The sequence below is a fragment of the Oncorhynchus keta genome, chromosome 19 (assembly GCF_023373465.1).
Source record: "Oncorhynchus keta strain PuntledgeMale-10-30-2019 chromosome 19, Oket_V2, whole genome shotgun sequence".
NCBI classification, from domain to species: domain Eukaryota; kingdom Metazoa; phylum Chordata; class Actinopteri; order Salmoniformes; family Salmonidae; genus Oncorhynchus; species Oncorhynchus keta.
Window position 1 is genome coordinate 13,470,090 of NC_068439.1, and position 24,884 is coordinate 13,494,973.

The 24,884-nt window shown below is 43.9% G+C and overlaps 1 protein-coding gene across 9 annotated transcripts in view; it reads right to left on the reverse strand.

Moving 5' to 3' along the window:
- LOC127909249 (tumor protein D52-like) overlaps positions 1 to 22,646 on the reverse strand; it is a 36,580-nt gene extending 13,934 nt beyond the window's left edge. For 4 of the 9 annotated variants that reach the window (XM_052469667.1, XM_052469663.1, XM_052469664.1 and 1 more), the window contains exon 1: positions 22,491 to 22,627. In XM_052469667.1, coding sequence (XP_052325627.1) covers positions 22,491 to 22,509 — 19 coding nt within the window. In that variant the 5' untranslated portion in view covers positions 22,510 to 22,627. Of the gene's footprint in view, positions 1 to 3,706; positions 3,945 to 22,490 lie in introns of those variants that run through there. The other 5 variants (XM_052469669.1, XM_052469662.1, XM_052469665.1 and 2 more) reach the window with 5 other exon arrangements.
- Between the last annotated feature and the right edge of the window lie 2,238 nt (positions 22,647 to 24,884).

Consider the following 24,884-nt stretch of genomic DNA (forward strand, 5'->3'; position numbering starts at 1 on the left):
ATAGCCCATACATAACACATACATAACACAATCATAGCCCATACATAACACATTCATAACCCAATCATAACCCATACATAACACAATCACAACCCATACATAACACATTCATAACCAATACATAACACAATCATAGCCCATACATAACACATTCATAGCCAAATACATAACACATTCATAGCCCATACATAACAGAATCATACCCCATACATAACACAATCACAACCCATACATAACACAATCACAGCCCATACATAACACAATCATAGCCCATACATAACACAATCACAACCCATACATAACACAATCATAGCCAAATACATAACACATTCATAGCCCATACATAACAGAATCATACCCCATACATAACACAATCACAACCCATACATAACACAATCATAGCCCATACATAACACAATCATAGCCAAATACATAACACATTCATAGCCCATACATAACAGAATCATACCCCATACATAACACAATCACAACCCATACATAACACAATCATAACCCATACATAACACATTCATAACCAATACATAACACAATCATAACCCATACATAACACAAGTGAAATTGTGACAAAGGAAGTATCAACTTGCAGTTGTTGACATGAGCATTTATGAAAATCCTTGTGTAGCCTACTGTTTATGTATGCGTTATATGATGTTGTTATGCAGTTCTTGTGTAGGCTTCAAAGTGTTACCAGATGGTGTTTGTTAGCTACTGTCTGGAGGGCTGTTCCGGATCAGGAATAAACAGGATGTACTATTCCACCAATCCAATTTGACTTGAACAGTTAGTTCCAGGGTAAGGGACAGGAAGTAAGACAAACAACAGAGTGAAGAGTGACTTTCTCCCCAATAGGCTACAGAACAGAATGCCTGGTCTCCAAGAAGGAGTATTAACAAGTAGAAGCATGCTCATCAATGTTGCTCAAAATAGTGCCAATCTAACAGAAATGTACCCAGTTTGGAATATCACAATCATAAATCACATTTACATGAGATTTGATTTGATTAGGATCTCTTTTCGTCCCCATTTGGACTAATCTTCCAAGAGTCCTTAACATTAAAATACAATTTATAATACAAACACACTTTCACATATAACACACTATTACAAACATACATAATACACTAGCATAATGACCCAATAAATACTCAATCTAAAAAAATATTGATTCTTCATCTACTATAGTCCCACAACATTTCTATATACTATATTTAAATTGTTTTTAAATTATGTTTAAACTTATATATTGAAAGGTTTCTAGTTTGCTCAGTTAATTTATTCCATTTCTTTATTGCTCTAAATCGAAATGTTCTTTTGCCCATTTCTTTTTTCTGTCTGGATAACGCATAGATGGTGGACAATCTATTCCTAGTATTTACGAAATGTCGGTCTCTTACCAACTGAATACCTTTGTGAATAGAACTTGGCCATTTTAAATTATGTATATTATAAAATAAGATAAGCATGTTTTTTCCAATTATCTTGTCGATTGATGACCAACCAAGAACACTGCGCATGACTGCAACAGAAGAACCATATCTCCACCTTAAAACAATCCTTGCTGCTATATTCTGTGCATTCTGCAGCCTCCTAACTTCACTAGATGATGCATTTCCCCAGACCACCAAACAATAGTTCACTTGACTCTAAACCAATGCCTGTGTTATTTGCTGAAGGATTTTCCCTGGTAAATATTTAGCTATCCTTCTGATTATGCAGGCTGTTTTAATATTTTTTTTTTTACAGATTAGTTATTTGAGATGACCATGATAAGCAGTTTTCTAGCTGCACTCCCAGTAGTTTGGTTTCTGCCACTTCTTCAATTTGTACTCCTCCCATACTTAATTGTATCCCATGCTGTTTTGGCATTTTCCTAGTTGAACAGACCAACATAACTTTGGTTTTCTTGGTGTTTAAAGCAAGTTTGTTTTGGCAAACCCATTTCCTGATAATCTCCAAATCTCCTTGCTAAGCTTGCTGTACCTGTTGAACCGATTGTCTTGCTGCATAAATTGTAGTATCATCTGCAAATATAGTAGCTTGAGTTTCAACCAAGGCATAGGGAAGGTCGTTGGTGTATATTAAGTAGAGAAGTGGCCCAAGGCAGATGCCCTGCGGTATTCCACAGTTTAACACATTAGGGGAAGAAAATGAACCATTGATATAGGTAGACTGTTTCCTGTCAGTTAGATATGACTGTACCCAATTCAATGAGAGAGAAAATTGTGTAGATCTATGCTTAATCAAATTAGATCAAATGCTCAAGACATTTTACACTCTCACCTTTTCCTGACCTCTCACTTTCTATTGTCTCTCCTCCCTCCTCTTGATGACAAGGCAGTGCCACTCAGGTGTCAGTGGTCCAGGTCTCCATACTGATGACAGTGACAGATCTGAGTAACCTACACCATCAGCCCAGATCATGGGGGGGGGTTCTACCTTACATGGCCTAGAGTCCTTGGTTTCTGTACTGACAACAGGCTCACTTCCTATTTAACTCTCTCAAACCAGGAAATTCACTGAAAATTAACCAATTTAAAAATGCATGATTTTTCTAGCCTTTATCCCTGAACTGTGTTGACTGCTGAACCAACTAAGGCCCCACACACACACAGGACTGCCAGCATAGTTAAACAGTCACTTAAACTCTTTGTTATACATTCTTTGACTAATATTTGTTTAAAGGGATTTGCCTATGATACCATCTTTGTCATTTCCCATAGCTTGACCAAGCTCCTACGATGCCATTAAACCCTTCTAGGTTTAACAACACCACTTTAGGTTTGAAACCCTTCTAGGTTTGACTAAACCACTTTAGGTTTGACTAAACCACTCGGTTTGACACCATTCTAGGTTTGACTAAACCACTTTAGGTTTGACTAAACCACTTTAGGTTTGACTAAACCACTTTAGATTTGATACCATTCTAGGTTTGACTAAACCACTTTAGGTTTGACTAAACCACTTTAGGTTTGACTAAACCACTTTAGATTTGATACCATTCTAGGTTTGACTAAACCACTTTAGGTTTGAAACACTTCTAGGTTTGACTAAACCACTTTAGGTTTGAAACCCTTCTAGGTTTGACTAAACCACTTTAGGTTTGACTAAACCACTAGGTTTGAAACCATTCTAGGTTTGACTAAACCACTTTAGGTTTGACTAAACCACTTTAGGTTTGAAACCATTCTAGGTTTGACTAAACCACTTTAGGTTTGAAACCATTCTAGGTTTGACTAAACCACTTTAGGTTTGAAACCATTCTAGGTTTGACTAAACCACTTTAGGTTTGAAACCATTCTAGGTTTTTTTAAACCACTTTAGGTTTGACTAAACCACTTTAGGTTTGACTAAACCACTTTAGGTTTGACTAAACCACTTCAGGTTTGAAACAATTCTAGGTTTCTTTCTATGAGTGTGTTCATTGTGAGCTTGTCAGAATGAAGTCTGTTTGACATCTGCTCCAAACAGACCCTCTTACTCAACAGGTCAGGATGTGATGGCAAAAGTACGCAGTCACACACAAACGCCCCCCGCCCACACACTCACAAATCAAGAAACTCAAATAATCCATCCCCCTCTCTCTCACATGACCCCCTCCCACCCCTCTATCGCTTGTTCCCTTTCCAAACACCCTATAACAAATACAAACTTCCTCACTCACTCCCCCACACACTGCTCTGGTTACCTCTGGCTGTGACAGTCACTTGCGGTGAGCCTGGTGGTGTTACATTGAAGCTGGGAGACAGATAGAGGTAGCTGCTATTCACCCCCTGCTCAAAGTCAAATGGAGACTTGTATTCCTGCTCCAGAGGGTCCATTGCTGTTGCCTGGATGGGTTAGGTGGCTGGCTAGCTGGCCGGCCTCCCACTACAACGACTCATAGAACCCCGTTGCTGCTGCCACTAATTTCCTGCATGTGATAGGGCGCATGCAACTGGGGCACAACTCACTCACTGCTCTGATTGTCCTCTCCTGTCTCCTGGTCTGGAAGCACACGGCACTTCTGTGTGTGTGTGTGTGTGTGTGTGTGTGTGTGTGTGTGTGTGTGTGTGTGTGTGTGTGTGTGTGTGTGTGTGTGTGACGTATGTCTCTGTGGGTTATATGTCAGTATGTGTGTGTGGCAGTCGGACACACACACAGCTCTAGCCAAGGCTAGCTTCCTAGCCTGTCCGTCCGTCTCTGGGTCCGTCCGTCCGTCTCTGGGTCTATCTGTCTCTGGGTCTGTCTGCCCATCTGTCTCTGGGTCTGTCTGCCCATCTGTCTCTGGGTCTGTCTGCCCATCTGTCTCTGGGTCTGTCTGCCCGTCTGTCTCTGGGTCTGTCTGCCCGTCTGTCTGCCCGTCTGTCTCTGGGTCTGTCTGCCCGTCTGTCTCTGGGTCTGTCTGCCCGTCTGTCTCTGGGTCTGTCTGCCCGTCTGTCTCTGGGTCTGTCTGCCCGTCTGTCTCTGGGTCTGTCTGCCCGTCTGTCTCTGGGTCTGTCTGCCCGTCTGTCTCTGGGTCTGTCTGCCCGTCTGTCTCTGGGTCTGTCTGCCCGTCCGTCTCTGGGTCTGTCTGCCCGTCCGTCTCTGGGTCTGTCCGTCCGTCCGTCTCTGGGTCTGTCCGTCCGTCCGTCTCTGGGTCTGTCCGTCCGTCCGTCTCTGGGTCTGTCCGTCCGTCTCTGGGTCTGTCCGTCCGTCCGTCTCTGGGTCTGTCCGTCCGTCCGTCTCTGGGTCTGTCCGTCCGTCCGTCTCTGGGTCTGTCCGTCCGTCCGTCTCTGGGTCTGTCCGTCCGTCCGTCTCTGGGTCTGTCCGTCCGTCCGTCTCTGGGTCTGTCCGTCCGTCTCTGGGTCTGTCCGTCCGTCCGTCTCTGGGTCTGTCTGTCCGTCCGTCTCTGGGTCTGTCTGTCCGTCCGTCTCTGGGTCTGTCTGTCTGTCTCTGGTTCTGTCTTTCTGCTGCAGGCTCATATGACAAGCAGCCAGACAGAAAGGCCGAGGCAGCTTAACTACAGTCGTTCTGTGGTGTTAATGAGTTACCTTCCCTTTCCCCTTCGCTCTCTACCGACGCTGCAATCACCAACCACCACAATCGCAATCACCAACCACCACAATCACAGTCAGTCACCCGGTAACTTGGCTTGTCTGTTGTAAATAAAGGTCACTGGTGGATTGCTGCCATCCACAGATCCCGATTCAGCACAATCAGGAGGAGGTCTTTAAAGTAAAAGAGCATGAAGCTGCTAGGCTAGCTAGAGTTTATGGCATGCAAAAGCTCTTCTGTGACAATTACACCAACCTTCCAGCTCCAGTATCCAGCCCTGGTCACTCTCCCCCTCTCATCCCTCCCTCCGTCAGTTGCCCACCACTGCCATCTAAGGAAATACAGGGTTCCATTTGTCAGTTAGTCACATGACAAGCTCAGGCCCGGGAGAGGGCAGGCCCGTGAGATGGAAGCAGGCGTAATCGGCAGTGTCCCAGATTATAGCGAGCTGCTAATCCAGTTCAGATTGTCCAGCCTGGAGCCACACTGTACTGTTACTGAACAGAGAGACCAGACTGTACTGTTACTGAACAGAAAGACCAGACTGTACTGTTACTGAACAGAGAGACCAGGGAGCTAGGCTGTACTGTTACTGAACAGAGAGACCAGGGAGCTAGGCTGTACTGTTACTGAACAGAGAGACCAGGGAGCTAGGCTGTACTGTTACTGAACAGAGAGACCAGGGAGCTAGGCTGTACTGTTACTGAACAGAGAGACCAGGGAACTAGGCTGTACTGTTACTGAATAGAGAGACCAGGGAGCTAGGCTGGGCTCCCGAATGGCACAGCGGTCTAAGGTACTGGCATGTCACTACAGACCCTGGTTCAATTCCAGGCTGTATCACAACCGGCTGTGATTGGGAGATCCATAGGGCGGAGCACAATTGGCCCAGCACCAATCCGGGTTAGGCCGGGGTAGGCAGTCATTGTAAATAAGAATTTGTTCTTATTAACTGACATGCCTAGTTAAATGAAGGTTAAAATAATAAAACAATAAAGAATTGTTCCTGTACAGACAGCTGCATGTGGAAAGAACCATAGACTTGATGTCCTGCCAATGCAGCGATGAGTGCTCTGGAGCAGGTTTTTATGATTGCTGGAGTGCTGCAGAGATGGTTGTCCTTCTGGAAGGTTTTCCCCATCTCCACAGAGGAACTCTGGAGCTCTGTCAGAGTGACCATTGGGTTCTTTGTCACGTCCCTGACCAAGGCCCTTCTCCACTGATTGCTCAGTTTGGCCGGGCGGCCAGCTCTAGGAAGAGTCTTGGTGGTTCCAAACTTCTTCCATTTAAGAATGATGGAGGCCACTGTGTTCTTGGGGACCTTCAATGCTGATGATCAATGGAAACAGGATGCAGCAGAGCTCAATTTTGAGTTTCAGAGCAAAGGGTCTGAATATTTAAGATAAGATATGTTTTTTTTAGTTTTCATACATTTGTAAAAATTCCAAAAACCTGTTTTCGTTTAGTCTTTATGGGGTATTGTGTGTTGGTTGCTGAGGATTTAATTTAATCCATTTTAGGCTGTAACGTAACAAAATGTGGAAAAAGTCAAGGGGTCTGAACACTTTCCGAATGCAGTGTAAGTGAATTCGTCCCAAAACTTTTGGTCCCCTAAAATGGTACAAAAAGTGCTGTAATTTGTAAATGGTTCACCCGATACGGATGAAAATGAAAGCTGACAGTCTGCACTTTAACCTCATAATCATTGTATAATTTCAGTACAGAGCTAAAACAAAACAAAAATTGTCAGTGTCCCAATACTGAGCTCACTGTCCGTGATACTGATAGCCTATACAACGCCTGAGCTGGTGTACAGTACAGGCCAGGGTTTCCGTCAGGAAAATGTGGTGCCGGACATTTGACCAGCATTTAAAATTTACCCGACATTTGAGAAATTTACCGGACTCATATGCATTGGGTGCATAACCTGATAAGGGCGTCCACCCAAAGTGCTCATAATGACAGGAATCACATTTAGATGATGCTAGTTTATATTAAAAGAACACGCAACTCGGGGATGCAACAGTGTATGTCCTACTTACCGAATTCCGATGCGCATTTGAAGATTTTTTAAAAACTTTTCCCTCAGCCAACAAGACGAGTAACGAGCAGCAAAAGCACTAGCCTATGTCAATCTACTATCCCACATAGTAGACTAGTTTCACTTATTCAATTGGTCAGCTTGTCGTTCTGTGCGAGAAATAAATAGTATATTCCAAATAAACTCTGGGACAGTTGTGGGATGATAGATCCCAAATTCATACAACCAGTAGACCAATGAGGCTGACTTTGTCTTGGTAAGGGACATATGTCCTAGCAACCATGGGTGTTGGATCTTGAACTATATAAACTAGCCTGCACGTTTTCCTTTGTAGAGATTAGGGACCAGTGGGATATATGAAGCAGAGTCTGTTGCAGTATCGCAAGGCTGTGATCCGAGTTTGGTAACAATGAGGCCTTACACTGCTTCCAATCAGCAAGTTCCTCACTAGCAGGCAGACACGCACGCACGCACACACACACGCATGCACGCACGCACACACACAAAAATCAAGGACAGGTTAACCTGGTCTCTTTCATTCTCTCTGCAGTCAGTGAAAATAATTTTATCCCGGATGTTTGCTTTCCCGACTGGTCCTTGTTGGCGGGCTGCCAAAGCATGCATCACTCAATAAGATGACATTACAGAACAGCCTAGAGACACGCTCGTAAACAAGCCTACATGAAAATAGACAGCAAAATTCAGTCACGGATCACGGAAAGCAACCCTGTAAACTGAATAGTCACACTTCCTACTCAACTAGTATAACTGTACACTTGTTTAACCATAAGAGGAAATTGAGTAATAGACTAACTGTTGTTGAATCCATGCAGCTTCTCCATTTAGGCACAGGTTATCCTCTTGATTCAACCCAAGTTGTGGTCACCCCCCACAAAACAGCAGCCATCACGGTCAGACTGGAACAAAGACGTTCTTTAAGTGTTTAATACACCACAGCCTCTAATCCATTAGGATATTATTACAGACGCACAGTGTCACATGATGGTGGTGAGGCCCAAACAGGAATCATCCGTGTCACATGATGGTGGTGAGGCCCAAACAGGAATCATCCGTGTCACATGATGGTGGTGAGGCCCAAACAGGAATCATCCGTGTCACATGATGGTGGTGAGGCCCAAACAGGAATCATCCGTGTCACATGATGGTGGTGAGGCCCAAACAGGAATCATCCGTGTCACATGATGGTGGTGAGGCCCAAACAGGAATCATCCGTGTCACATGATGGTGATGAGGCCCAAACAGGAATCATCCGTGTCACATGATGGTGGTGAGGCCCAAACAGGAATCATCCGTGTCACATGATGGTGGTGAGGCCCAAACAGGAATTATCCGTGTCACATGGTGGTGGGGCCAAAACAGGAATCATGGGACATTGGCTGGCTGGAAGACGACTCTCTAGCCCAGAACCATCACAGCTGTGGCTAGCCACAGTCAGTCATTGGCAGTAGGGAAGCCAGACAGTGTGGAGACGAAGAGACCCCTCACTGTAATTTTAGTGTTCCCCCAGCCATTCTGGGCCCCTCTACAGCTGACTGTAATGTCAGTGTTCCCCCAGCCATTCTGGGCCCCTCTACAGCTGACTGTAATGTCAGTGTTCCCCCAGCCATTCTGGGCCCCTCTACAACTGACTGTAATGTCAGTGTTCCCCCAGCCATTCTGGGCCCCCCTTTAACTTACAGCCAATCGACAGCCCGGCCAAATCTCAAGCTCTGATGGAAAATTCACAAACAAATAGACCCTGTAATGAAATCCCAATGGCAACAGTTTACAGCACGGTGTTGTTGGAATCCTGAACAGTAATCCTGTCCATGGAATCCTGAACAGTAATCCTGTCCATGGAATCCTGAACAGTAATCCTGTTCATGGGATCCTGTACAGTAATCCTGTACAGTAATCCTGTTCATGGAATCCTGAACAGTAATCCTGTTCATGGAATCCTGAACAGTAATCCTGTCCATGGAATCCTGAACAGTAATCCTGTCCATGGAATCCTGAACAGTAATCCTGTCCATGGAATCCTGTACAGTAATCCTGTCCAGTAATCCTGTCCATGGAATCCTGAACAGTAATCCTGTCCATGGAATCCTGAACAGTAATCCTGTCCATGGAATCCTGTACAGTAATCTTGTCCATGGAATCCTGTACAGTAATCCTGTCCATGGAATCCTGTACAGTAATCCTGTCCATGGAATCCTGAACAGTAATCCTGTCCATGGAATCCTGAACAGTAATCCTGTCCATGGAATCCTGTACAGTAATCCTGTCCATGGAATCCTGTACAGTAATCCTGTCCATGGAATCCTGAACAGTAATCCTGCCCATGGAATCCTGAACAGTAATCCTGTCCATGGAATCCTGAACAGTAATCCTGTCCATGGAATCCTGAACAGTAATCCTGTCCATGGAATCCTGAACAGTAATCCTGTACAGTAATCCTGTCCATGGAATCCTGAGCAGTAATCCTGTCCATGGAATCCTGAACAGTAATCCTGTCCATGGAATCCTGAACAGTAATCCTGTCCATGGAATCCTGAACAGTAATCTTGTCCATGGAATCCTGAACAGTAATCCTGTCCATGGAATCCTGAACAGTAATCCTGTCCATGGAGTCCTGTCCATGGAATCCTGAACAGTAATCCTGTCCATGGAATCCTGAACAGTAATCCTGTCCATGGAATCCTGTACAGTAATCCTGTCCATGGAATCCTGTACAGTAATCCTGTCCATGGAATCCTGTACAGTAATCCTGTCCATGGAATCCTGAACAGTAATCCTGTCCATGGAATCCTGAACAGTAATCCTGTCCATGGAATCCTGAACAGTAATCCTGTCCATGGAATCCTGAACAGTAATCCTGTCCATGGAATCCTGAACAGTAATCCTGTCCATGGAATCCTGAACAGTAATCCTGTCCATGGAATCCTGAACAGTAATCCTGTCCATGGAATCCTGAACAGTAATCCTGTCCATGGAATCCTGTACAGTAATCCTGTCCATGGAATCCTGAACAGTAATCCTGTCCATGGAATCCTGTACAGTAATCCTGTCCATGGAATCCTGAACAGTAATCCTGTCCATGGAATCCTGTACAGTAATCCTGTCCATGGAATCCTGAACAGTAATCCTGTCCATGGAATCCTGAACAGTAATCCTGTTCATGGAATCCTGAACAGTAATCCTGTCCATGGAATCCTGAACAGTAATCCTGTCCATGGAATCCTGTACAGTAATCCTGTCCATGGAATCCTGAACAGTAATCCTGTCCATGGAATCCTGAACAGTAATCCTGTCCATGGAATCCTGAACAGTAATCCTGTCCATGGAATCCTGAACAGTAAGGAAGTGGGGCTATCAAGGGGTCTTGCCTCGAGAATAATAACGAAGTTAACAACTGAATGAGATCAAAGATGGGAGACTGCAGGCTTTTCTTCTGTGATCCTTCTCATGCAGGCCTGGTCTTTGATCAGGGGACTGACTAGGAGGGAAGTTATGTCAAGTAATATCAACAGATGAGCAGACCCTTCAGGGATAGAAGTATGGAATGGACATTCCATTACAGATGACATGACAAGGAATCTGACAAGTCCTATCCTGTTATCTTTAGGATAATGTTCCACTGGAGATTTCCCTGAAAATAAACCACTATCTGGTCTGCTGTATCACGGTCTTCCGCTTGGTATTACCATAATGCATCTCTGTAGCCTATTTGTTAAAGAAACATTTTGAGTTGCAACAGTTAGCATAACCTAAAGTTTTATAACCCCAATTCAAGCCAATAGCAGTGTACAACAAGTCAGGGCTAAATGCAAAGTTAGTCTGATTGATCCTGTACATCTTAGGTCAACAGCAGCAGGTACAGCCCAGGCCACGTTATACAGCAGGATTCCACAACTGGCGACCCGGTTTCATTTGGACCCCAAGTTCTGAGCAAATGTCTTTTATTTTATTGTTTGACATAAAAGACTGCAAAAACACCAGGAAATGTTGCTCCAAGTGATTTTTAATTTAAGAAATCTTCCCCCAAGTGTTCCCACGTATGATAGAGAGACATGTGATTGTATACAAATATAAACAAGGTTTGAAATTATTGTCATAGTCAAACATATCTGTTTGGGCTACTTGCAGTCAATTTGAAGTCTACAAATTATTTGTAATTATAAACTGGGTGGTTCGATCCCCGAATGCTGATTCAGCCGTGGAATATGGTCTGATATATCAGTGGTATGTTAGACCATATATATACCACCATAGGTATGGAAAAAAACATTTATTTTTTACTGGTATAATTACATTGGTAACCAGTTTATAATAGCAATAAGGCACCTCGGGGGTTTGTGATATACGGACAATATACCATGGCTAAGGGATGTGTTCAGGCACTCTGCGTTGAATCGTGCCTAAGAACAGCCCTTAGCCAATGTTTATTGGCCATATACCACACCCCCTCGGGCCTTATTGCTTTATTATGTTCTGGTCCCCAACCATCTGCTCAAGAAAAAAAATGGAATCTAGTTGACGATCCCTGTCATATAGTATTTACATGGGAGGCTGCATGGCAGGTTCTCCTCACTGGAGCATTGGGTAAGCAGCTGTAATAGAAGCTTAGAGAGAAAATGTTGGTGACAGACACTAAGGAGGCAGAGCAAATGACATATGGACACATCATGAGTCATTGATCATGACACATCAACACACTGGGACTTCAACCAATCCCCTGCTTTTAAACACAGATTCAGGAAGTGAATGATGATTTTTCAAGAGTACAGGATAGGCCAAATGTCAATAAACCTATTGACAATTCGAGCTTCTTGTTTCAATTACAAACATCTCTGATGACAACTACTGGCCATTTCTGTCATTCAGATATAATTTATATCCGCATACTTGTACGCAAGAGACATGTGGTGGAAGGGTGTGAAATAGTTTTGAACAGGTTTAAGTTTCATAAGGCCACTTATATCCTTCACACATAGAAAGCTGCACATGGGCTGATCCACACCACTGAGGGAAATCAGCAACATGTAGGAATGGGTTAGGCTACGTCTGACGAAGACATAAATCTCCAGTTCCCTCTGTGACCCTCCTTGACGTTTTAACCAGGCCTTGCAGGTAGAGAGATGTGTCCGTGTCGCCTCGGTCGTGGCTGGAGGGGCCGGATGCTGACGTCTCAGATTCTGAAATACTTCCTACAAGAGTCAGACCACTCAAATGGAGCTAGTTGTTTCTTATTGAAATCTAATTATAGTAACTTTGCCATGACACCTGTCTTAAGAGTAATTAATATTGTTAAGTGAGGCCGCATCTCAGAGAAAAAGGAGAAAAACTCAGTTTTAAAGATGTTCCGTTGTAGAGCTAGCTTGCTACATTATTGCTACATTATTAAATTAATTATCATTTGGAAATTATTTCTTGTGAAGAAAAGTTCAGAATAATGTATTTAAGTGGATTATCTGGGTTGCGTTACTAAGCGCCATAGATAAATTATATGATAACGTTGCCATAAGCTACACTACATGACCAAAAGTATGTGGACACCTGCTCGTCCAACATCTCATTCCAAAATCATGAGCATTAATATGGAGTTGGTCCCCCTTTGTTGCTATAACAGCCTCCACTCTTCTGGGAAGACTTTAATATGGAGTTGGTCCCCCTTTGCTGCTATAACAGCCTCCACTCTTCTGGGAAGGCTTTCCACTAAATACTGGAACGTTGCTGCGTGAACTTGCTCCCATTCAGCTGCAAGAGCATTAGTGAGGCCGGGCACTGATATTGGGCGATTAGGCCTGGCTTGCAGTCGACGTTCCAATTCATCCCAAAGGTGTTCAACGGGGTTGAGGTCAGGGTTCTGTGAAGGCCAGTCAAGTTCTTCCAAACTGATCTTGACACAGCATTTCTGTATGTACCTCGCTTTGTGCATGGGGGCACTGTCATGCTGAAACAGGAAAGGGCCTTCCTCAAACTGATGCCACACAGTCGGAAGCACAGAATCATCTAGAATGTCATTGTATGCTGTCGTGTTAAGATTTCCCTTTACTGGAACTAAGGGGCCTAGCCCGAACCACAAAAAAACAGCCACGGCCATTATTCCTCCTCCACCAAACTTTACAGTTGGCACTATGCAGTCGGACAGGTAGCGTTCTCCTGGCCAAACCCAGATTCGTCCGTCAGACTGCCAGATGGTGAAGCGTGATTCATCCCTCCAGAGTAGGTGTTTCCATTGCTCCAGTGTCTTATGGCGGCAAGCTCTATGCCACTCCAGCTGACGCTTGGCATTAAGCATGGTGATCTTAGGCTTGTGTGCCGCTGCTCGGCCATGGAAACCCATTTCATGAAGCTCCCGACAAACAGTTCTTGTGCTGACATTGCTTCCAGAGGCAGTTTGGAACTTGGTAGTGAGTGTTGCATAGTCACATATTTTTGTATATATAGTACATAACATATCGGTTGTGTTAGACTCTACATTGCCATTCATTCAATAACCATATCTTATTTCATTGTCTTAGTAATAGAGACAGAGATTTCCAGCCTTAACCTTAAACTACATAAAATAGATGTAGGTCTTTGGGTATAACCATTGAGACAACTACGAAACTGCTAGGCCTGTGCTTCCATCATACAGGCCCAAGCTTCTAGGCCTGTGCTTCCATCATACAGGCCCAAGCTTCTAGGCATGTGCTTCCATCATACAGGCCCAAGCTTCTAGGCATGTGCTTCCATCATACAGGCCCAAGCTTCTAGGCCTGTGCTTCCATCATACAGGCCCAAGCTTTGAGGCCTGTGCTTCCATCATACAGGCCCAAGCTTCTAGGCATGTGCTTCCATCATATAGGCCCAAGCTTCTAGGCCTGTGCTTTCATCATATAGGCCCAAGCTTCTAGGCCTGTGCTTTCATCATATAGGCCCAAGCTTCTAGGCCTGTGCTTCCATCATACAGGCCCAAGCTTCTAGGCCTGTGCTTTCATCATATAGGCCCAAGCTTCTAGGCCTGTGCTTCCATCATACAGGCCCAAGCTTCTAGGCCTGTGCTTTCATCATATAGGCCCAAGCTTCTAGGCCTGTGCTTCCATCATACAGGCCCAAGCTTCTAGGCCTGTGCTTTCATCATATAGGCCCAAGCTTCTAGGCCTGTGCTTCCATCATACAGGCCCAAGCTTCTAGGCCTGTGCTTCCATCATATATTATTATTATTATATTATATAGGCCCAAGCTTCTAGGCCTGTGCTTCCATCCTACAGGCCCAAGCTTCTAGGCCTGTGCTTCCATCATATAGGCCCAAGCTTCTAGGCCTGTGCTTCCATCATATAGGCCCAAGCTTCTAGGCCTGTGCTTTCATCCTTCTTCTTACTTTTGATCCACATTCACACTTTCAGTCAAACCGTTAAAATAAAAATATCCCTTTGGCCCACTTTTGAGGTCAATTGCAGCTCACACGTTGTCTCCACATCATAACAGAGGGCTAGATAAGTCAAAATAAATAAATCCTATTTAACCGTCAGATATTCCCAGGGAGGGAGAGACATTTCCAGTGACCCCTGACACGGAACCCAAACCAGCTGCTTGCGCGTGCCATCGTGCATAAATGTATTTTGTCCCCCCACACCAAACGCGATCACGACACGCAGGTTACAATATCAAAACAAACTCTGAACCGATTATATTAATTTGGGGACAGGTCGAAAAGCATTAAACATTTATGGCAATTTAGCTAGCTAGCTTGCACTTGCTAGCTAATTTGTCCTATTTAGCTAGCTTGCTGTTGCTAGCTAATTTGTCCTGGGATATACACAGAGTTGTTATTTTACCTGAAATGCACAAGGTCCTCTACTCCGCCAATTAATCAGCACATAAAACGGCCAACCCAAATCGTTTCTAGTCATCTCTCCTCCTTCCAGGCTTTTTCTTCTCTTGACTTTATATTGCGATTGTATAGGATAACTGAACTGGAGCCATTCCTTAGGTAACTCTTCTCAGTTACACCGGTAAACCGTACAATGAAGCCCTTCCCCACCTCCTGGTAAAACAGTTCCTTTTCAGGCCTTTGTTGTAGAGGGTAGCTGAAAAAAATATATATATATATATTTTTTTACCCCTTTCTCTCACCAATTCCGTGGTATCCAATTGGTAGTTACAGTCTTGTCTCATCGCTGCAACTCTAGTACGGACTCAGGAGAGACGAAGGTCGAGAGCCATGCGTCCTCTGAAACACGACCCAACCAAGCCACACTGCTTCTTGACATAATGCCCACTTAACCCAGAAGCCAGCCACACCAATGTGTCGGAGGAAACACCGTACACCTAGCAACCGTGTCAGCGTGCACTGCACCCGGCCTGCCACAGGAGTTGCTAGTGCGCAATGAGACAAGGATATCCCTGCCAGCCAAACCCTCCCTAACCAGGATGACGCTGGGCCAATTGTCCGTCGCCCCATGGGTCTCCCGGTGGCGGCCGACTGCGACAGGGCCTGGACTCTAACCAGGATAACGCTGGGCCAATTGTCCGTCGCCCCATGGGTCTCCCGGTGGCGGCCGACTGCGACAGGGCCTGGACTCTAACCAGGATGACGCTGGGCCAATTGTCCGTCGCCCCATGGGTCTCCCGGTGGCGGCCGACTGCGACAGGGTCTGGACTCTAACCAGGATCTCAAGTGGCTCAGCTAACAACTGAGAAGCAAGTGCCTCAAAAGAGATACCACTCTATATTCATACCAGGGGAGTGCCTGCAAAAGAGATACCACTCTATATTCATACCAGGGGAATGCTTCAAAAGAGATACCAATCTATATTCATACCAGGGGAATGCCTCAAAAGAGATACCACTCTATATTCATACCAGGGGAATACCTCAAAAGAGATTCCCCTGGTATGAATATAGAGTGGCATCTCGTTTGAGGCATTCCCCTGGTATGAATATAGAGTGGTATGCCTCAAAAATAGATACCACTCTATATTCATACCAGGGGAATGCCTCAAAAAGGTGTCTTAAAATAGCCAGAAATGTACTCTCATCTGAATTTATGCTTAATGTTTGAAACCTAGGCCCTGTGGCTGATAATAGTCATTTGGCTCCAGATACAGATCATCACTCCTGTAGCTTTTACCTGAAGCTCTGGCAGCCAACTGAACCTCTCACTCTGTTGCCATGACAGCTGCCTAAGAAGAAAAACCGTGGACTAGTGGTCACGACACCCTGATGAAAACCTTGGCAACGGAGCCAATTCATATCCATACACAAGAGTTCACTGTGACAAACTGTTCAGAGTTGAAAATGGACGAAGGTCATAAAAAGGATTGCTTTTTCATATTTCCAGTGGTATGTCAAGAACGCTGCCTTTTGCAGGCTATTAAATGCCAGGTCTGCTTTTGATAAAAAACTACTTAGATGCAATAGCATCATAAAAAGATGCAATGTTATCAAAAAAAAGACATACTACAAAACGAGCAGATTGACTTCAGGAAACAGCATCCTGCATAGCAGATCACTCAATTTCTGCTGAAAGAAAAGAAAAGCAGGTCACAAAGGCCTTTCTACCTGGCAGCCCCTCCTGCAGAGTACACAAACCAGACTGTCTCTGGCATCATCCTGTTAATCTGCTGTTTAAACAACACGTGGCTCCCTGGCCTGTATACCTGCTGCAGCGAGACATGAGCAGACAGACATGAAGGGAGAGGAGGAAGGAGAGGGAGCCACGAGGCAGATGGCTGCCCAGCAGGAGAGGACAGAGAGACAGAGACAGAGAGACAGAGAGACAGACAGATAGACGGATGGAGTCAAAGCCAGGAAGGATGCATTCAGCTGCTACATGTCTGACCCTGCATCAAACCACCTTCCAAGAGGAATGTTGGAAGGAATGGAAAACTGAGCGGTAGGAGGAAAGAGGGGAAGGAGAACAGGGAAGTGGTCAGAGGGGTGAGGGGTCATAGGGGACTGGAGAGAGGAAGCAGAAGTAGAGAGTGTTGCTGCTGCTCAACACGCTCAAGAGGCATAGGCTACTACCTGAATTGCTCTTGTGCAATGTGTAGCCTAGTTCTGGGCGTAAAATACTAGGCTAGACATGTAGAGACAGGATTTGTTTACAACGTTTCGGAGATGGCAGTAAAACTGAAGAGTGCTGGTAGACTACAAGCCAACATCCTGTAAACAAATGACCCACAAGAACAGTGGTAACAGTACACGTCAGTGTCGCTTACCAACTAACAAACATTACAACGTCAACAGGCTACGCCTTCATCCAAACTGTGACAATTGAATGATGACTGTCTACATAAAGCTAAAAATGGCTAACAGTAAACGGTAATCAATGGGTTATTGATTCAAGCCCAGAACAATCTGTATTTGGTACACAGTAAAGTAGTGACACATCTAAAGGTGTGGTGTGTCGGCGTTCCAGCAGCAAACATGGTGAGGCTTATTTTCAACCCACTTCAGTGAAAATAACTGCAAAGCAACAAAGCATAAATATATTTCTGTAAAATACCGGAGAATTAATATTGTATGTATATTAAGACTCATTTTCTTTCTTTCGTTTTTTCAAAAGCGTGCAACAAAGTAACAGTTAACTTGAGGTTGGGTTTTGAAGTTGAGGACCAGACAGAGACTTTCTTGTTCTATGTGGACACCTGCTCATTGAACATCTCATTCCAAAATTAACATGGATTTGGTCCCCCTTTGCTGCTATAACAGCCTCCACTCTTCTGGGAAGGCTTTAATATGGAGTTGGTCCCCCTTTGCTGCTATAACAGCCTCCACTCTTCTGGGAAGGCTTTAATATGGAGTTGGTCCCCCTTTGCTGCTATAACAGCCTCCACTCTTCTGGGAAGGTTTTAATATGGAGTTGGTCCCCCTTTGCTGTTATAACAGCCTCCACTCTTCTGGGAAGGCTTTAATATGGAGTTGGTCCCCCTTTGCTGCTATAACAGCCTCCACTCTTCTGGGAAGGCTTTAATATGGAGTTGGTCCCCCTTTGCTGCTATAACAGCCTCCACTCTTCTGGGAAGGCTTTAATATGGAGTTGGTCCCCCTATGCTGCTATAACAGCCTCCACTCTTCTGGGAAGGCTTTAATATGGAGTTGGTCCCCCTTTGCTGCTATAACAGCCTCCACTCTTCTGGGAAGGCTTTAATATGGAGTTGGTCCCCCTTTGCTGCTATAACAGCCTCCACTCTTCTGGGAAGGCTTTAATAAGGAGTTGGTCCCCCCTTTGCTGCTATAACAGCCTCCAATATTCTGGGAAGGCTTTAATATGGAGTTGGTCCCCCTTTGCTGCTATAACAGCCTCCACTCTTCTGGGACGGCTTTAATATGGAGTTGGTCCCCCTTTGCTGCTATAACAGCCTCCACTCTTCTGGGAAGGCTTTCTATTAGATGTTGGAACATTGCTGCAGGGACTTGCTTCCATTCAGCCACAAGAGCATTAGTGAGGTCAGGCACTGATGTTGGGCGATTAGGCCTGGCTCACAGTCGGTGTTCCAATTCATCAGAAAAGTTTTAGATGGAGTTCGAGGTCAGGACTCTGTGCAAGTCTGTCAAGTTCTTCCACACCGATCTCGACACACCATTTCTGTATGGACCTTGCGGTGTACATAGGGCACTGTCATGCTGAAACAGGAAAGGCTCTTCCCCAAACTGTTGCCACAAATTTGGAAGCACAGAATGGTTTAGAATGTCATTGTATTTTGTAGCATAAAGATTTCCCTTCACTGGAACTAAGTAGCCTAGCCCAAACCATGCTCCAGAGTCCTATGGCGGCGAGCTTTACAGCGCTCCAGCTGGCGCTTGGCATTAAGCAGGGTGATCTTAGGCTTGTGTGCGGCTGTTCGGCCATGGAAACCCATTTCATGAAGCTCCCGACAAACAGTTCTTGTGATGACGTTGCTTCCAGAGGCCGTTTGGAACTCGGTAGTGAGTGTTGCATAGTCACATACTTTGGTATATATAGTATATAACATATCGGTTGTATTAGGCTCTACGTTGCCATTCATTCAATAACCATATCTTGTGTCATTGTCTGAGTAATAAAGACAAAGACTTCCAGCACTAACCGGTCCCATTCTGTGCACTTGTGTGGTCTAGCTGTTGTTCCTCCTATACGTTTCCACTTCACAATAACAGCACTTACAGATGACCGGGGCAGCTCTAGCAGGGCAGCACTGACTAGTTGGAAAGCTGGCATCCTATGACGGTGCCATGTTGAAAGTCACTGAGCTCTTTAAAAATAAATATTTTTTTATTTAACTAGGCAAGTCAGTTAAGAACAAATTCTTATTTACAATGATGGCCTACCGCGACCAAACCCGGACGACGCTGGGCCAATTGTGTGCTGTCCTGTGGGACTCCCAATCACGGCCGGATGTGATACAGCCTCTTCAGTACGGCCATACTAATGCCAATGTCTGTCCATAAAGACTGCGCTGCTGTGTACTCCATTTCATACACCTGTCAGCAACGTACGTGGCTGATTTAGTCGACTCATTTCAAAGGAGTGTCCACCTACTTTTGGCCATGTAGTGTATCTTGTTTTACTTGTATTGTATATCAAACCTTTTTACAAGCTTCTGCAGAAGGCTGAACTTGCGTTGGCGAGCATATACTACCAAATATGTCGTGAGAGGAAGCCCACTAGCGGGCAGTGGGAGAAGATGGAACGAGATGGATTTTGGCCAACATTCTGCACATTTTCTCATCAATGAAACATTTGATCTTAATACAGTTCTCTGTTCCCAAAACTAGAAAAAGTTATGATAACACCGAACCCAAACCGGCTGCGCGCGTGCACCATCGTGCATAAATGTATTTTGTCCCCCCACACCAAACGCGATCACGACACGCAGGTTAAAATATCAAAACAAACTCTGAACCAATTACGTTAATTTGGGGACAGATCGAAAAGCATTAAACATGTATGGCAATTTAGCTAGTTAGCTTGCTGTTGCTAGCTAATTTGTCCTGGGATATAAACATTGAGTTGTTATTTTACCTGAAATGTAAAAGGTCCTCTACTACGACAATTAATGCACACATAAAAAGGCCAACTGAATCGTTTCTAGTCATCTCTCCTCCTTCCAGGCTTTTTCATCTTTGAACTTATATGGTGATCGGCATCTACACTTTCATAGTATTACCACAACCGGCAAAACAGTTGGTCTTTCAATCACCCATGTGGGTATAACCAATGACGAGATGGCACGTGGCACCCTGCTTCTATAAACCAATGAGGAGATGGGAGAGGCAGGACTTGCAGCGCGATCTTCATCAGAAATAGAAAGGATTTCTATTTTAGCCCTTGGCATCGCAGATGCTCGTTTGCGCACGCGAGCAGTGTGGGTGCAATAATTGAATAACATGGATTTTTAAATGTATTTTGTGACGCTCGTGCACGTGACATGTCCAATCTGGTCAGCATGTAAGAGCAGACTAAGTGTTGTAGACTTTAGCCTTTTCACAATCCTGCCATAAAGAGGGGAAAGGGTTCCGTCTCTGTTGTGTTCTCAAATGAACATTGCCTCTTGGTTTAGTATGTAAGATCTCCGATCTGTTTTATTTGATTGTCACTCTCTCAGTATATCAGCTATGTAAATCTGTTTTGCAGCTCATCATATGGCAGAACTATTCAACTGGTGGCTATTCAACCTCATTCATTTAGACTGGCCCTTTAATCAATTCTGAACATTAAAAGATATGCAAAACAAATCCCACAAAAATCCAACATTCTGTGCCAAAATGACAAGCACCATTGTGTTTGTCTATAGTGTGGTTTTCTTTTTTCATACAGTTCTTCTGAAGAATAATGGCATGTGGAAAACGTCCGGCCCCCCTGAAATTTTACCACTGGCCCCTGTAAGAAGATAGATGAATAGCCCTGTCAAATGGCATCGCCAATGTTGCCATAGGCCTACAGTATGATGGCATTACTGGCCTAATGGGCATCTGAAGCAGAGAATAGCTCAACTCATTGTTTACATGTTGAGCTGTATGTTCTCAATTTAAAATGTTACCAGTAGACAATGTATATGAGGCAAACCATATACCAGATTTTGTACATGTCTTTTAAATGCTGACATATAAAATAGTTTAGTGCAAATCCAACCCTTGTAATTTAGGTACATTATGAAAATAAAGACATGACAATTAGGCTACAAGAGATGAGCATTACAGGAAACAATTGAATTTCATTACATTTAATTTCATTTGTTTTAGCAATATTGCTTTCAAAATTATTGCAGTCGTTCCCATTGATAGAACATCCATGTACTGCCTGTGTATCACTGACCCTGAAAAAACTAGTGACTAACACAGCTAGCTTTTTAAGTAAATAATATGCTGTTTTAATAAACATTTTGTTGGCTTTATAATCGTGTGAGAAAATTAACTAGCAAGTAGCTAGCTAGTTAGTTATACCTTGGTAGCGTACAAGGTTTTCTGGCTTTTCTCAAAACGAACCTCATTGTGACTAGCTACTTGTTGTCCCTTATGCTAGCCTTTACAGTCAAACATCACTTCAGAAACGTCACAAATATTGATATGACCACCACTGTAGACCATTTCTCCCCTCTCGTCACAGATTTAGCTCATCTCGAAATAAAAGATGTGAAAACCTGCAAACTTTCTCAAATGTTTTGTCACCAGTGTTATGTTGACATCGTTAGTCCTCACAGTCTCTCCTACCGCGCAGTCTCTCCTACCGCGCAGTCTCTCCTACCGCGCAGTCTCTCCTACCGCGCTAATCTGGACAGCACCTTCGGAGCACCGCCCAAGTATGGCATTTGATTGGTTTGACGTGTTGTGATGCGTCAGTGATTTACACCGGGTTCAAACCCCTCTTTAAACTGATTTCTGCAATTGAACCAAAATTATAACGAATCCCGATGGGGTAACCCAGACACGTCACTGGGGCTATAAACTTGAAGCATCCGTTAATAAATGTTGCTTTCTCACCACCACACAAGGGCAGTGGGAGAGGACGGAACTAGGTGAAACCGGGCCGACATTTTATCTCAATAGATGCGTCTGTTGCCAAAACATAAATATGTTACGAACACAATGCACTAAGTTTTAAAGAATTGCGTTTGTGCACACGCGCACTTCACACGTTCCTAACGGAAATATGTAAATACATGCTGCAACGCGCCAATAGCATCTCGCTAGCTTGTGCTTGGTCACTTCCTTGCTTGTTTTGCCCACTATGCTTAATTTGATTCACTATAAACGACACAGATGAACTACATTGGTTACTAATAAATATATTTCTGTCTGTGATGGAACTTCCACAGGCTTCCCGGGGCTAGCCCACAGCTAGCTGGTTAACTTTGGTTTAAAACAAACTAAACAGTGTTTAAAAAAAATGCTTGTCTGTAATATGAATGTAATTTTGCAATGTGTGCTATGGCAAATACATTACCTTGATCTGCTTCCTCCATCTTTACGCTGTATGCTGTTTCTGCTATTATTTTTTGTGTGAAAAAGCTTGCAGGTTCCCCACTTCGCTCCAGCAGTATTGCGCACTCACATGCTGCTAGGCAGTAGGGGTGGGGCCCTCTGTGACGTCAAGCCGTAGAGTACGTAGAAAGTGTAAACAAGAGCCAGGCACGTGGTTAATTGTTTAACTCCACAGTGGTATAATACAAAGCAGAGTCGAGGAGTTATCCAGCTAACTTGCCTAACTATTCTGAAAAACATGTTTTGGGGGAAAGATAAGCTTGAGATGGGCATGGTCTAATTGAGTCAACAGCCAAAAACACATATCGAAGTATAGCTCACCCAATGAACAAGAAAATCAACAGTTATTTATCTTTCTGTCTGTTGATCAAAGTTAGCTGGCTAACTCATTGAACCTGTTTTATGGTATACCCTCACTGCTCCCCAGCCGCGGCTCGAGCTCGGCCCCGGCCCCGCTTCTCACCCCAGCCCGACCGACCCAGCCCTTAGAGCCAATCCTTATCCAGAAGTTACGGATCTGACTTGCCGAATTCTCTTACCTACATTGTTCTAACATGCCAGAGGCTGTTCACCTTGGAGACCTGCTGCGGATATGGGTACGGCCCGGCGCGAGATTTACACCCTCTCCCCTGGATTTTCAAGGGCCAGCGAGAGCTCACCGCATTAATCAAACGATCTATTTCAACACACAAAACTATATATTTTGGGCTCCCGAGTGGCAAAGAAGTCTCACTGTGTCTCAGTGCTAGAGGCGCCACTACAGACCCTGGTTTGATTCCAGGCTGTATCACAACGGGCCATGATTGGGAGTCCCATAGGGTGGCGCACAATTGGCCCAGCGTCGTTGCAAATACTTCCGACTTGACTCAGACTATAACCATAGACTTCCTTAACTAGATCCATATATTAATAATTTAAGAAAGATCTAAGTACAGTGCCTTCTGAAGGTATTCATACCCCTTGACTTATTCCACATTTTGTTGTGTTACAGCCTGAATTCAAAATGGATTAAATTGATTTTTATCTCACCCATCTACACACAATAACCCACAATGCCAAAGTGAAAACATGTTTTTAGACATTTTTGCAAATTTATTGAAAACGAAATAGAGAAATATCACATTTACATAAGTATTCAACCCCCTGAGTCAATACATGTTAGAATCAACTTTGGCAGCGATTACAGCTGTGAGTCTTTCTGGGTAAGTCTCTAAGAACTTTCCACACCTAGATTGTGCAATATGTGCCCATTATTCTTTTCACAATTCTTCAAGCTCTGCCAAATTGGTTGTTGACCATTGCTAGACAACCATTTTCAGGTTTTGCCATAGAATTTCAAGTAGATTTAAGTCAACAGTAACTCTGCCACTCACTGTCTTCTTGGAAATCAACTCCAGTGTAGATTTGGCCTTGTGTTTTAGGTTATTGTCCTACTGAAAGTTGAATTAATCTCCCAGTGTCTGGTGGAAAGCAGACTGAACCAGGTTTTCCTCTATGATTTTGCCTGTGTTTAGCTCCATTCCGTTTATTTTTTTTATCCTGAACAAGTGATACACCATCCAAAGTGTAATAACAACACCATGCTCAAAGCGATATTCAACGTCTGCTTACATTTTTATTTTTACCCATCTACCAATAGGTGCCCTTCTTTGCGAGGCATTAGAAAACTTCCCTGGTTTTTGTGGTTTAATCTGTGTTGGAAATGTGGTGCTGGAATGAGGGACGTTACAGATCATTGTACTGTATGTATGGGGTACAGAGATGAGGTAGTCATTCAAAAATCATGTTCAACACTATTACTACACACAGAGTAAGTCCATCCAATTTATTCAAACTTTTTATCAAAATGTTCTCCTGAACTTATTTAGGCGTGCCATTACAAAGGGGTTGATTACTTATTGACTCAAGACATTTCAGCTTTTAATTTTTAAATAATTTGCATATTTAAAAAAAAAAAAAATTATTCCACTTTGATATTGTGGGGTATTGTGTGTAGGTCAGAGACAAAACATATCAATTGATCCCATTTTAAATGCAGGCGGTAACACAACAAAATGTTGAACAAGTCAAAGGGTGTGAATACCTTCTGAAGGCACTGGTGAAAGACAGGAGGTGTGGCCTTGACACATTCATCATTATTGATCTATTCATTTCCATTCAAACAACAACAACAAAAAAGACATGCAATTCCAACCACAATTGTGTCAGTAGTACAACAACACACATTTGAGGCATTTAAATGGAGAGACACTGATTGTTTTGGGCATGCACATTTTATTACCCTCCCCTCTTTCTCTGGATGTAGACCTGACAAGGCTTTAAAAACACATGCCATTACCCTCCCCCCTTTCTCTGG